The 15,177-nt window shown below is 31.9% G+C and overlaps 1 protein-coding gene across 1 annotated transcript; it reads right to left on the bottom strand.

The window, feature by feature from the left end:
• Positions 1 to 4,231: 4,231 nt before the first annotated feature.
• On the bottom strand, positions 4,232 to 12,835 carry LOC117909295 (protein DNA-DAMAGE INDUCIBLE 1). The gene is made up of 16 exons (XM_034823262.1): positions 12,635 to 12,835; positions 12,505 to 12,537; positions 12,112 to 12,239; positions 10,550 to 10,658; positions 10,282 to 10,398; positions 9,672 to 9,737; positions 8,387 to 8,449; positions 8,265 to 8,309; positions 7,829 to 7,890; positions 7,254 to 7,347; positions 6,699 to 6,791; positions 6,518 to 6,587; positions 6,315 to 6,385; positions 5,701 to 5,758; positions 4,826 to 4,854; positions 4,232 to 4,559 (listed from the first exon to the last, which is right to left on the bottom strand). The coding sequence occupies exons 1-16, from the start codon at positions 12,698 to 12,700 to the stop codon at positions 4,431 to 4,433; spliced, it is 1,233 nt and encodes a 410-aa protein (XP_034679153.1). The 5' UTR covers positions 12,701 to 12,835; the 3' UTR covers positions 4,232 to 4,430.
• Between the last annotated feature and the right edge of the window lie 2,342 nt (positions 12,836 to 15,177).

Here is a 15,177-nt window from a genome sequence, read left to right as displayed (position 1 = left end):
CATCATATAGTCAAGCCGGAGTACAGACGGAATGCCTCTTTTACTGCCCTAGATAGCTGAAATCGATCGTACATTTCACCAACTTCCATGAATAGGGATGGATTCAAACACCGTCGGATTCCTCGGATATTTTAATTACTACAAAACATATATATTATTACTTTTATTATTTAATATTATAAAAAAATTATTGTGTTAAAAAAGAAAAATAAAAATAAATCAACTAATTTTTTTTATAGTTGTATAAACAAGGAGGAAGTAGGGACTAGAATCCCGTTTTATAATTTCTCATTCATGCCCGGTCGCACACGTTAATCAATATCTTTTATCAGTATTCGTCAGTCAGGAAATGCTTCGAGGGAAGCGCCAAAAGATGAAACCCTCATCCATAGCCGGTCACACACGTTAATCTATATCATTTATCAGTATTCGTCAAACGATGACTTCGAGGGAAACACCAAAAAATGAAACCCTAAAAACACAGGGTCCACGGAAGTACACTTATTAACAATGGATGAAATTTATCACAATAAAAATATGACAAACTCCAGAAAATCAAGCTTCAAAACGCAATCACAGATCCACGGATCAATCCTACCGCTCCACAATCCACAGAAGAGAGATCTGCAAAAAAAAAAAAAAAACCAATAACAAGAACACAAAAAAAACGAAAATTGAATCAGACAGATATCAGGCATCTGGAACAGAAAATGGGAGGTTCGGAGGGAGAGGGAGGAGTGATCTGAAGCCAATGGAATGAGCGGAGTCGGAAAGGACTCTGCTTTCGAATGGAGGAGAATTCTATTTCCCTCCATTCCGACACGCTCATCCCACAAGCTTCTGAAAACCCTAAACCCCCTCTCCCTTTTCCTCCTTCAGCGTGAATAAACCACCACATGTGGTCTCCTTATATAGTGCTCTCACGATCCTACCCCCTCTTTAATCCGTTGGATTAAAAACCCTTGCCCACAACCGTTGGATTTTAGACCGACCTTTTCCTCTTCTCCAAGTAATGTGGGCCCGCCCCTTCAAATAATTATAATTACATCTAATTGCAGTTTGCCATAACCTAGATGGCATTTGGCGATCCTATCCCTTTATATTCTTATGATGGGTAGAAATTAGAAATAATGATTTTTCATCTCTACATTTTTACTGGAAAAACGCATCTTCGCATATAAATTTTTTGGGTTGGAACATAATAATTTAATTTTTTGGGATGTGCTTGCAAATTTTTCTCACTTCTGATAAAAGAATAACCCAATTTTTAAATATTGAAATTTCACGCCATTTCACATTCAGATTCACATATTTTTTGGTTGTGTTTACAAATTTTTTCCCATTTCATATCCAGATCCACAAAAAAAAGCTTTGCTCAATAAACTAGATAGTGAAGAAAAAATTATTTACAAGCATCCAGATTTCCGTAGATCTAATAGATCTCGAAATTTCACAGCATCCCACAACAAAACCCTAGATCATCATCTTCAACCTTGGTCATCTGCAAAAACATGGAAACAAATTATAGCAGCGGCAAGATCAAGTCAAATCGAACCACAAAAGATCATAAAAGACAAGGATCCTAGAGATTTTATCAAAGAGACGGGATGAATGAGGGAGAAGGAGGAGAAATCTGAAACCATAGGTATGGGTGGAGTCGGCAAGAAATGAGAACCCTGAAGGATTTCGAATTTTTTCCCGGCCCACCCATACCGCAAGCTTCAGATGACCCAGCTCCCTCTCCCAATTCCCCACTGCGGCTCATATCTACTGTGTTTCCATGGTTTAGGCTGGATCCCCTTTTATACTACTCTGCAAAAACCCTAGGTCTCCTTTGCACCCTAATTTTCCAACTTTACTTCCATCCTCACCGTTCATCTTGCTTCTCTCAAAAAGTCATCCCAATACGGCATACATAGCGATAAGAATGCTTATTGCTTATTTGAATTTCACTGTTGGATGCGTTTAACTCATTCTCATTTTTAATTTTTTTTTTTTTTTAATCTTTTCTAATTTAGATCGTTACATCTTATGTGAGGAACACCAGATTGCGTTTGTAAGTAATTTTAGTTGAAGTGCGAGAAATTCTTCCCGCGAAAGTCTTTAAATTCATAAATAATTTTTCAGATTTTTATCTTATTTTTTAAAAAATACGTTTTATGAAAAATATTTTCTAATAGACTCTAAATCAATGAATTTAAAATATTTTTTTAACAATGAGTTTTCTTTAAAAAAAAAAAATGTGTTTTGAAAATGATGTTGTATTTTTTTATAAAGTATTTATTTTTTAATTAAATAAAAAAATTAAAATAATTAATTTTTTTCTATTAAATTAAAAATAACATATTAATATCAATTAATATAATTAAAATAAATTTATTATTAAAAGATTTAATTTAAGTATATTGATTAATATCAAAAAATTTATTTTAAAATTAATAAAAAAATTAAATATTTATTTTTTCTATTTAATAAAAAAACACAAATACCACCGACTTTTTCAAATTTTTAATAATAAGATGATGTTTTAAGTTTTGACAATACACGTGAAATCATACCTACTGAATAAATTAATTCAACTTCCAATGTTTCTTCTGTCGACTTTCGGTTCAGCCCAAAGACATTTAAGGCGGATTGGACCACTCCACGCGTATCCCTATTCTTATGTATTTTCGATGTGGGACGCTACACAACTTAGAGAATTTTTGTTAGAAAGGGGCAAGCTTCTTTGGGCCAAAGAGAAATTGGACAACGAGAACAAGGGCAAGCCTTTTTCCTCCAAGATAATTCAAAGCCACCATGAACTCTTTATTCCCGATGTGGGACATTTTGAAAAACTGGCGTTAGGCCACTCCCCATTACGTCCCAACATAAACTAATGTAATATTTTTCAAAATTTTCCTTTAAATAAGCATAAAACATAATTTATTCTATTAATTATAAGTATGCAAAATAATATAAGTTAAATAATATAATAATTTAAAATTATAAGAGAATATGATACACAACTTTGACATGTGGATCAAATTAAATACTAAAATTTTTTCACCGATCTTAATATATCTTCGTACTTAAATATTATAATTATTTTATTTTATAAAATCAAAATATTAATACATTTATGTTTTACTTATCATGGTTTAATTTGAAAATATTAAAAATAAAATATATTGAATTTTTTAATCATTTGTACATATTCTTAATTTCTTACTAGTAATCATTTGTGAACATTATTCTTGGTAAATAAAATTCAAGATTTAGTGGAAGGGATTAGGGAATAGAGGGATGAATAAACCATTCACTAAATCAATCCCAGACCAAGTTAGTTCGATTCAATAAGTAAATCAATTGTAATAGATTCTCTAATTTATTGTAATATTGGATCAATGGTTTTTTTTTCCATAAAGATGAAAACTTCATTAAAAAAAACCACCCATTATCATTAATTCTTGACCGTGATTAACCCCTTGGGTAGCTTCTTCACCGCCTCCTATTCTTGATGATCCTGTAAAAAGGTGAACTTAACGTGAGCCCTCTTTAATTATTTTCTTCAATGTTTAAGAGCATGTTTGATAGTAATTATAAGAAGTGCTTTTAAATTTTTTCAAACTTTAAATTTTTTATATTTTAAATATAAAAATAAAAATTTTAAAAAAATAAAATACTAAAAACACTTTTTAAAATCACTATCAAACGCATTCTAAGTATTTTTAGAGGGTTCGAACCAATAAATTGATGCCTACAATCGACCAAAACATAACGATCATCTATTAAAGATGGCTTACCACTCAAATAAGCCGACCTAGTCAAATTGGGTCACTTAGGCTTGAGATGGGCTGCCTACTCGGATATCTTACTACTTAGGTGCCCACAATTACCTCTATGGAATTGAAAATAATTTGACTATGCCATTCTTATTCAAATAATTTTATTTTTAAAAATCTCTCAGTAATATTTATAAATTTATATTAGAAAAAAATTATTTATCTTAAATAAATTCTTAATTTATTTTTCATCCACTCGTACACCATAAAATTCCCCAATAATATCATCGCCATACCAAACTATTGGTATAAAACGAAGTCTCGTAGCATCTCTTTCTGTGTGAGATAAGTAATAATTTACGATGTTTGAGTTCTAGAAGGTTAAAACCATTGGGAATAAAACTCCCCATATGATCATTGATCACACACAAACCGAATTACCACTCAGCATTACAATTACATTCTCATTCTGAAATAAACAAAGAATTAAATAAAAATTAGAAGTCATTTCATGCCAACACGGATATAATTTAACAAAATATTGTCATGTAAAATTAATTTTCAATTTGTAAAATATTTGGTTAAATTACTAAAACCAAATAATATTCCCCAAATTAATGAAATGTTCAAATATATTGAAATTATTGGGTGTTGAATAAATCATATTCAACCCCCGAAAAGAAACCCAGCTGCCTGCTCTTCGTTTCCATTAAAAAGTCTGAGTGCTTGTATCACCGCTCCTCTTTCAAATCCCAACTCAACAAGCTTCGTCACCTTGGCTTCAAATTCCGTCCCCTGCACAACCAAATCATCTTATTCCATTACAACTCCTCAATACACAGCTTTCATAAATCAATAAAATAAGGTAATCAACTTCTTTGTCTTATGGTTGTTCAGTAGGAAATGAGTCCAGAATCCACCCCCGACCGGGAACTAAGGTGACAATGGAGCACTCAACAGTAACATAGGGTTTCTACATATCATCCACAATCCTACTTAATAGAAGTGGGACTTAAAATCTAGCCAAAAAAAATATATATATATCTTAATATGATATATACCTGTGCCAACGCACCACCACCTCCGCTTCCTGTGAAAGGAAAAAACACCATAGTTAAATATCATTCACAAAGATTAATTCAAGAAAATGTGAAAACAAAGAAGGGAAAAAAATAATGTTATGTTTCATGAAAATTACTTATTTATGAAAAACTGTAAAACACCACCTAAGGTGGCACTGGTACATCAATCATGCTTATAAAGATCGATTCCCAAACACCGTGCAATATCTAAGACAGCTTTAAGGTTTTTTTATGTTACGGTGATGTTTGTTTTTTAGCTGAATAGAAAAAGTAACCTGTAAACATCATCCAACATAACTAAAGTGAACTTGTTATCAATAGATTTAATTTAGTTATGTTGGATGATGTCAAGTTACTTTTAACTGAATAGAAAAAGGTAAATATTTTGGCTTTTTCTAAAAATGCAGAAGGAAATACCAAGGGACTAACAAACAAAACTTTAGTACAAATCTAAGAGTTCTAGTCGTAGTGAGCTATGTCTTGCCTTCTATCCCATGCCTATATTACTCGGTGTATTCTAGATATAGTCAATCTCTACCTATCTCCAAAGCATTGGACACTGTTCCAGAGTCTTCCACACTACTTGGGTGCTCCAAGTAATACTCAGGAAGTTTTGGTCATCTCTACAGCAAGCTTCCCTATGGTTTTCGGAGCAGTCTGAGTCTTGCTCTAGAACAATCAAGGCATGACAAATGAGAGACTTTGGTTCAATGCATGGTTAGAAGTTCTGAATTATTAGGCGGTGTCAACAAGAAATCAATTACAACTCAATAGGCACTGTAACATAACAAATAGTTTAAAAAAAATGCAAAATGATGGATGCCATCACAGGTATAATCAGATCACAAACTAACCAACAGATTGAACTCCAGCCGATGGATTATCATTCTTGTCTTTAGCGCCTAATGCAGCCTGGATAATCAAAAGTGACCAAGTCAACATCAGATGACAGATTTCAAGAACAAGGATACAATGTAGTCTTTGAAATTCAACCAGATGATCGGAAACAAGCAACCAACTTCAGCATAAATTGTACTAAAAAATTTTAAGCACTACATCATTGTTGCACTTAAAATTGAAGCACCAACTGGTTTCTTATAAATTACTTCTAATAAGCCTTCAAATACTATGTTAATTCTAACGGTCAAACAACAACATTATTGCATACATATGATTTTTTTTTTTTTTTTTATAACCAAGGAACCTTCCATGACCAAGCCCTTTGGACTTTCCATGGAGACCCAAACCTCGGGGTGCTGACCGCCCCGCAACAACCAGCACTGGGTTATTGCATACATACAATATTAAATTCTACAAAGGAATAATCTCACAAACACCAATAACATGTAACATGTCTTAATATAAAGGAATCATTTAAAAGAAAAACTATCAGCATTCAAGTCATCAGCAACTTTATACAACGGAAAATCCTTGCTAACAAAAGCATATGGTGAAATGCATTTCTTACTGGGCCCCCTGAGCTTGAAGCTTGCTTGGAATACCTCTCTTCATCCAGAAAATGAGATGGAATATCCTTTTCTGGAAAGAGAAAAAAAAACTTCAATTATTTCTTTCTCAAAGAAAAGTTAAGAATTCAGAATCTCATCAAGAAATGAGAAATCAGTCATGCATTAGGGAAAAAAAAAAATTGCAAAGAAACACAAGATCAACCTTGCAAAAATGGCACTGAAACCTCCCCTCCACCAACTCTTAAGACATTGTCCTTTAAATCAATTATACACTGTAGACAGTGGGTGGGATTAGAAACAATTACTAACCTTAGACAAATGCCATTGCTGGAACAATTTGAAAGAAAAAGATATCAGAAATTAGACCTTATAGACGATGTTACCTGGTGTTTACGAAGCATATCTAGCCCAAAAAGGAATTCCATATTTGGAGAATCCAGTACCATAAAGGAACAAGGATAAAATATATTCCCAATCTACAAAAGAACAAAAAAGAAATAAATAAACAAGTTAAATTAGCATATGAGCATGCATAAAAAAATCTCCATTGTTGAAGTTTGAGATTGAAATGGGAAGCATGACAATTCTTCAATCTGAATGGTATATCAAGTGTACAAGCAGGTGGGAGAGAGTTATGTGTCAACTACAAATTAAGAAAAAGGAACTATTCCTTAGTAAAATGCTTATATATTTCCCACTTAGTGGAATATGAGGCAATAGTCCTAAGTTTGATATCTTGCAAATTGCATTAGCACATGTTCTAAACGTCCACTTTGACGTACGCATCCATCAACTCTCAAAAGCTTATATACTTAATATTTCCTAGTTAGCGGAATTTAGTATCAAAGATGATGTCTTTCAAGTTATACCTCACTTGCACATAGCACACTTGGATACATCCATCATCCTCTCTGAAATAGTATCAAAATATACATTACCTTGATTGGAGCTACATGTATTCGGCCCAGTATCTCTGATTGACCAACTCCATGAGCAATGCCTCTATAACGTCGATCTAAAAGCCTCAACAGTCTGGAAAAGGCCAATGCCACCAACAGTAACAATAAAATTCAACCAGTGCTCATATATAAAACATATGCATAGAAGGCATTATATGTCTGATAAATAAAATGCTATCCTCAAACATTTCAAAGTTAGGACAAGTCTTTGTTTTAATGTTGGCCCTACATAGAGCTATAATAAGTGACAAGAATTCATGTCTCATAAAAAGTTGGTAAGTTAGGCTTGCAAAGTAGAGTGGTATTGAATTGGTCATTAGTTACTTTTGTGTATTACACTACTGTAGGGTCCTTAGTATTGCCTTGGGACAAAAAATAAAAGATATATACATTGCATGTTTACAGGTAAACACAAGTAAATGCATATGAGAATTTCTGTTGTGTGACTTTAATATTCGAACTAATTCAACAAGTCAATAAAATCTCTAATACAAAAATACAACCACCACTATAGAAAGCAGGACAGAGTTGCTAAAAAACATAAGAGCACATACCCACAACGCTCAGCACAGCTTTTAGATATTATTGTCGACTGAGCTCCACTATCAACAAATGCCTGAAACAAAATGATAAAACCCGTCGATACTAAGTCTAAAACTCAAGTGCATGGAAAATGTTATGGGATACCACAAAGCAGTGATACAACTCAAAATAATTCCAAATTTCAACCTTTGAATTATTAGGTGCCTGTAAGAAATCTCATATTTTGTTCAAGCAAAACAAAATACAAGCCATCTCATTGCCAGGGAAAAAAAAAAGAACTTGTGACAATGTCAGCATCTTTTAGGCCTTTGAAAATAGTAAAGAGTGTAAGAAGCACAACAAATCCAAAACCTAAAATGATTGTATCTAATGCTGAAGCAAGTGAAAGAATTACAGAATACAGAATAGAGCTTAAGGGCATGCAGAGGTATTTTTCCTTGTCACTACCTTCAAAGGGACTCCATTGACTTCCATGTCAACATACAGCATGACCTGAAGAGTTGAATTGGAAAATTAAAACCCAATATAAATTGATAGTTAACAACAGTCCAGTAGGACATCATACATACCACCCTTGCAAAAGCTTCAGGGTTATATTCCAATGCAGCTGCCCAGTTCTCATCAATTCCTTTCTGCAGGCCAATGGAGTAACATGATAATAAAGTCAAGAGAGAAAAATATACACTACCTAGAATATCTAATCCAGCTCAGAAATAGATGGTGCAGCTATTATAGATTATTACCATGAAATAAGTAAATATAAAAAATGATGAGAAATCCTTCCCCCCAACACGGCCCTTCTAAATAGAAATGGGTTGAATTAATAAAAATGATTACAACTACTAATTCAAAACTTGAGAGGTAGAAAATTCCCCTGCAAAAGAGATCAACTTATTGGCTCCCCATTTTGCTAAAATATCCATCACATGGTTAGCTGCCAGAGGAATCCACAGAAGGAACACTGCAACCCTACAGCAATATCAAATATTTGGTGTAGTCACCCATCAAACCTCCACAACCTTCTCTCCTTATTTACTCAAGATAGGACTACCATAAAATCTTCCCTTACTAGAAGATTGTAGATTATTACTTATTCTTTCACTACTCACTAGTTTCAGAACTTTTGGGTGGGTGCTTGTGGTTTCATATACATTCCGGAGGAAAAGACAGTCTGTCAAATATCAACTAACAGCACCAAAAATAACATGTATATTCTTAGAATTTATGGGAATTCCTGACAAGTATCAGGAGTCATGGTGTTGGCATGCTGCATGAAGCTGAAAATTTACACCTTTTAAAATGTTGGTTCTGACCTCGCATTAGGCATACAAACCACAAAACTTACCTTTGAAGGTGAATAACACTATGAAGAAGAAACTTCAATTAAAAAGAAGGTACATGATCGAATTCAAAATCATGTCATTGTTACAATGATACGGAAAACCAAAAAATTAATCAAACAACAGATCAGCTCTCACCAAAGAAAGAGCAGTCATGCCAGGATTTTTTTTTTTTTTTTTTTTTTTTTTTTTGATGGGTAATTTTTTGCCCCATTGGGACTTGAACCTGGAACCTCCCACAAACCCTCCCCATCCCTTTACCACTTGAGCCAGGCCTCAAGGGCTCAGTCATGCTAGGAGTTCTAAGGGATCTAAGCCACTTCAAATGCCATTCCTAAGATGCAAAATGTTTGTTTGGAGGACATTTGACTTTTATACCTTCCATAATTCTAATTACTTTGTCAATTACTAAGGGGGGAATCTTGCAGAAAGATACAAAAAATGAATTTTTTTCACTAGTAAACCTTCTTTTTCATGAAGTTCTTGCACATGAGAAAGGGAAGAAAACACTAACCTGTTGAATGGCAGCTTCAATTTTCTTCTGTGCCTCCACATCAAAAGGATCCGCATAAAGCAGAGCCTACTTGCACAATAACAAGAGTATGAATAAATCATTAATACTTGGATTAAAATGACAATATCAAAACCATATAATCAAAAGCAACTATACAATAACAGGTCTAAATCACAGAAATAGATGGTGCAATCTCCACTGAGACCAGGACTAAGCCTCAGGAGACAATATTTAAACCTTCCAGTTTTACATTTTTACTAAAAACATGTACAAGAAAGAAGGAAAAAACAGTGACAAGCATAAAATATATCTTAAACATATTTTAGATATTTGAGAAACATTTTGGCATAGAATAAGAAATATATTTAACATAATGGGAAGTATTAGTGATATCCAAACAGATAAAACATGATTCGAATAAAAAAAAGAAACATATGGCATGGTGAGCCTCAAAAAAAGTTATAACCTGCTGATATCTAAGAATCATGACATATAACAAAAAGTGGTTAGATAATTAAATACTACTGAACAAAAAAAATTACCATGCTAAGGCATGAGAATTAAAAGGGTAAGAAAACAGGTAGAAGAGCCAAAAATGCAAGCTACTTACTAGCTCCTCATCTCGTTGACGTTGAATTTCAGATCTTTGGCGATGACGTTGCCGCAAGATCTCCTGCAGCTTATTGAGATCATTTCCAAGAAGAGCTTGTGCAAATTCAGGATCAGTCTGTATGGTCAATATGATATTCATGGTGTCAGAAATTAACTTGTTAGGCCAAAAACATCATAGAAACTAAAAGCAACATGGAACAAAAGATTGCAGCCAGATTTTGCCAAGAAGAAATAAATGCTTTAGCTACCATGACCATCTATTCTACCTGAAAAAGTTGTGCCATCGTGTTGGACTCACGTCTAAAATGTTGCTGTAGAGCTTCAGGGTTAACAGCAGACCCATCAGGATTGAGGCTTAAAGCATTGGTAGATGAACTGAAAGGATTTCAACCACTACCAGTTAGCACCCAAAAAAATTGCTAAAAAATTCATGCAATAATCTACAACAATCATAAAAAATTCAACCCAAAGTCCAGATTATTCACTGCAAGAAAAAAATGCTCCACTTTTCAATGTCTTCATTATCAAGACATATCCCAGTATTCTTTAGAGACATAGGAAAAAAGAGATCTGATTTTCCATTTTTGCCTTCTTTCAAAGAGAAATTTTAGTGGGAGAATTCAGAAAGAAAACCAAGCTAAGTACTTGAATTGCCCATTTCAATTTTCAGACACCCTACTGAGTGTTTAACTCAAGAAGTAAGATTGAAAGAAAAAGAGAGTTGGGACAACTCAAACCCTAGGGAAGAGAAAATAAAATAATTTACATTGCTTCCTCTAGACCTCAAGATCAATAATTTCCCTATCTAAACCACTTAATAATAAGCAAACTACCTTCCAATGAAGACTCTTTTAGTTTCCACTTTCTATCTTTGCATGCTTAACTTAACTGGCAAAAAAGTGTCATTCTTAATTTTAATAACCCACACATAATCATGATTCAAAGTCATGGTATCTGTTGCTAACTTGGAAAGCCCCATGGCGCATCAGTCTTAGTATATCAGATCAGTATCTGTGATACGGACAATATGCTAGTTAAAAAACTCTAAAAGACTAATGAAATTTTTTTAAATATAATCAAAATTAGATGGACTCAAAAAACTAACATCTATCACATTAACATGATCCAAATAATTGCAAAAGCATGCCTATGGATTAGTTTATGATAATGTTAAGAATTAAAAAAATTAAATGCTACCATATTCATTTTTGCACCAATTACCAATTTTTAATAATAGTATATCCTAAAAATAAAAAATAAAAATGATAAAAGATGATTGGTAAAAATAATTATTTTGAAAATGAATCAGTTTCAATTTTTCTTACTATATCATGAGTTGGTCAACTCACTCGTATTTGAGTTGAAACTGAGTTATTGTTGAACCAAACAATACCAACTTGGGTATTGGCCATGATTGAGATGGATACAATTCGGCCGTTACATTCCCGTATTAGTGTCAGTCGTTACCTTCCTGGTATCGGTCGTTACATTCCTGATATCAGTCGTTACATCCCCAGTATCATCTGATACTTTGAACCATGCACATATTTCCAATTGAGTTGTAACTCAAGAGTTATGTTTGCCATACAGAGATATATAGGAGTTCTAAGTACTAGAAAACACAAAATTCTTCAAGGAATAAAATTTTATATCAAACCACTATCAATCTCATCGTACATACATGTTTCCACTTTAATCTAAATCAAATATAGGCATAAAACTGGACCATCCTTAGGACCAATGCAGATATCCATGCCAGGACTTTCAAAAGAAGATAAATTCTGTGAAAATACAACACAAGAAACTAAAAGCCAATGCTCACAGATACCTTGGAGCAGCATTTGAGACCATCATCACCAAATCTTCGTCTTTAACACCAAGCGCACTCAATTTCTCATTATTCCTCATCTCCTGGCCATTAAACAGCAACTGCTGTTGCTGCAGTGGCACACGCGTCTACACAGACATGCATACATACACAACGAACCTCAAATCAGCAATCACACGTTTGGTTGCTGGCAAAACTGAACCAAAAAGCAAGCAACAATCGCTGCTAGAAAGCCTTAACGAAGACCTAAAAAGTTAAAATCCTTTCTCTTTCGAATGCATAGCCAACCACTATATTAGGCTCAATAAAGATCTAAAACTAAAACGCTTCAATTTTTCCCTTTTGCCTACGATTTCCTAGCAACCAAACAAAAAAATGCAAACAAAATCTCACCTCCACCTCGAGCAGAGCTTTCACATTCTCAACCTATTAAAATAAAGAAATTTTTGGTAAGGAGATCAAGTAAAGAGTTATAGAAAGCAAAATCGAATAGAGATTGAGACAGGAGGGTTTAAGAGGGTACGGATTCATCGCGATCAACGTCCAAGGAGATGATCTGTTCGTCGGCGGTCATTACAGTGATCTTCATCGTCTCCAGGGGGTTCTTGGGCGAGCAATGGTGAAGAGCAGAGCAAGGTCTTTTAGCAGTGAAATATATCCAAACCTTGCTCTCTAAGCTTTCTCCCCTTTGTTGACCTGCCACCGGCTCTGGATATCTGGGAGCTTTGCTTCTTCCCCTTTTTTTCTTTTTCTTTTTCTTTTTCTTTTTTCCTTTCCTTTTTTAAATCGCCCCGTTGTCTCAACTAGTCAACTTGCCTCGTTTAGGTTGTGGTTTTAAGTTTTTAACAGCAACTAAAGTCCCTTTTCGAGTTCACTAAGCTTCTTTGGAATAATCCTTGCTTTTTTTCTTTTTTTTTCCTTTTCCCTTTGACGAAGACTTAAAGCTTCCTTTGGTATATGCTTGGTCGTTTTCAAGGGTGCAAGAGAAAATCAAAAAACCATTCAAATTCAACCAAAATCAAACATGTCGATTAGGGTTTCAATTCAAAAATTTTACTCAAATCCATATTTCAATCTTTGTAATTATTGTGAGTTATAATTACTTGATGTTGGATGACCTTTGACGGAATATATAAAATTAAAACATTTAACTTTTCATTAATATTATATGTTTGGTTCTCAAGAAAATGTAAGGAGAGTAAAAACAAAGAAGAAAAAGTTAAAAATAGAGTTAAAATTTATAAATTATTTTTATTTACCATTTTAAACTTATTTTATTTATTTTAACTCATTGACATATAGATTAAATAATTTAAAAATATACAAATTTATAATTAATTTTAATTATATTTAATTTTTTTGAAATTTTTTATAAGTTAATCAAACATGAAAAAATCATTTTTTTTAATATTTTTTTTCTTTCTTTGATACTTTTCGGAACCAAACATAACCTAAAAGTGTACCATCATATCAGTTTTCTTTTTCTTTTTAATACTTAATATGAATAAAATATTATAAAAAAAAACAAATAATTTAATATTTAACACTATTAAACCCTATTAAATATTAAATTCTACTTTAAATTAAATAAAAAAACACATCCCCTAAATTTTTCCCCTTAAACCAATCCAACCAAATCTTTTTAGTTCTTGCACCCTACTTCTTTTAAGTCAAAAATAGGGTCTACTGATTTTTAGTTGAAAAATAAAAGGAAAGTTCAATGTTTAAGATAGTAGGATTCATAGAAAAAAAAACTTTTAAAAAATTAATGTAAGATTTTTAACTTTTTAATTTTCTAAATTTTTTTAAAATTTCTTAGCTATATTTGGTTCTCGCAAATACAAAGGAAAGAAAAAAAAATGTTAAAAAAAATAATTTTCTTATATTTGGTTTTAATATAAAAAAAATCTCAAATATAATTAAAATTAGTTAAAAATTTATACATTTTTTAATTATTTAATATTTATATAAAAGACTAAAAATAAGTTAAATGAGTTTGAAATAACGTATGAAATAATTTATTGATTTTAAATTTATTTTTTATTTTCCTTCACTTTTCCTCTTTATTTTCTTTCCCTCATATTTTTTCCAGAACCATACATATAAGACTATTATTAGTTCCCAAAAAATACTAGGAAAAGAAAAAAAAAGGTTAAAGAAAATGATTTTTTTCATGTTTGGTTTTATTATAAAAAATATAAAAGAAAATCAAATATAATTAAAATTAATTTAAAATTTATATATTTTTGAATTATTTAATCTAGTTAGAATGAGAAAAAAAAATAAGTAAAATGAGTTTAAAGAAATACATAAAAATAATTTATTAAATTTAAATCTATTTTTTATTTTTCTTCACTTTTTCTTTCTTTCTATTTTTTTTTTCTTCACATTTTCTCCCAGATTTTCCCGGCACCAAACATAGCCTAAAGAATTGTGAAATTCTATGATACTTGCATTTCATTAAAACTATAGCAGAGTCACAATATTCTATTTTCCATAATGTTCATTATTTTTGTATCTTCTTTTTAACTTATATAATTGTTTTAATTGTAAGATAGTCTTCAAAGAATTTTATGACCATTTTAGAGATTTTTCTCTTTTTTGTCAATCTACTAAACTCCTCTGAGAGAAAAAGGGTTTGCTACCAAACTTGTAATTATTAATATATTCCTTTAATTTTTTTATGAGTATTACTAATTCTTTTTTTGAGAAAATTATTCTTCTTAGTATAAATAATCACATTTTCTGAGGGAATTATTTTTATTAGTATAAATAATTTTTCCTTTTTCATTAATTCTAAATTTAATTATCTTTTTTATCTCTCATGATAGGATGTGAATGAAAGTAAATCATGATGTATTACAAGAAAGAAGAGTGAATCAAAATCCTTTTTAGAATTTGGTTTTCATACTAATTAAAATTTTATTTTTATTATTATTTTTAAAAAAATGATATCCTAAGCACATTAATAAATAAGAATGAAATTGATTTTCCTTTTTCTTCTTTTATTCTAAAGTTCCAAATATGACTCAAGAATTTTTACTTAAAACCATCAACAAGTGGTTT

The sequence above is a fragment of the Vitis riparia genome, chromosome 19 (genome assembly GCF_004353265.1).
Source record: "Vitis riparia cultivar Riparia Gloire de Montpellier isolate 1030 chromosome 19, EGFV_Vit.rip_1.0, whole genome shotgun sequence".
Taxonomy (NCBI): Eukaryota; Viridiplantae; Streptophyta; class Magnoliopsida; order Vitales; family Vitaceae; genus Vitis; species Vitis riparia.
Note: the sequence above shows the minus strand (reverse complement) of the source record. Positions and strands in the feature narration are given on the sequence as shown.

Bases quoted from the DNA above. Each gene is read 5' to 3' on its own strand.
- LOC117909295 (XM_034823262.1), bottom strand. From the start codon at position 12,700: ATGAAGATCACTGTAATGACCGCCGACGAACAGATCATCTCCTTGGAC. The intron at 9,738-10,281 runs GTAAGTAGCTTG...TTGTGCAAGTAG, and splicing joins GTCAACGAGATGAGGAGCTA to GCTCTGCTTTATGCGGATCC. The intron at 4,855-5,700 runs GTTAGTTTGTGA...TTCCTTTCACAG, and splicing joins GGCTGGAGTTCAATCTGTTG to GAAGCGGAGGTGGTGGTGCG.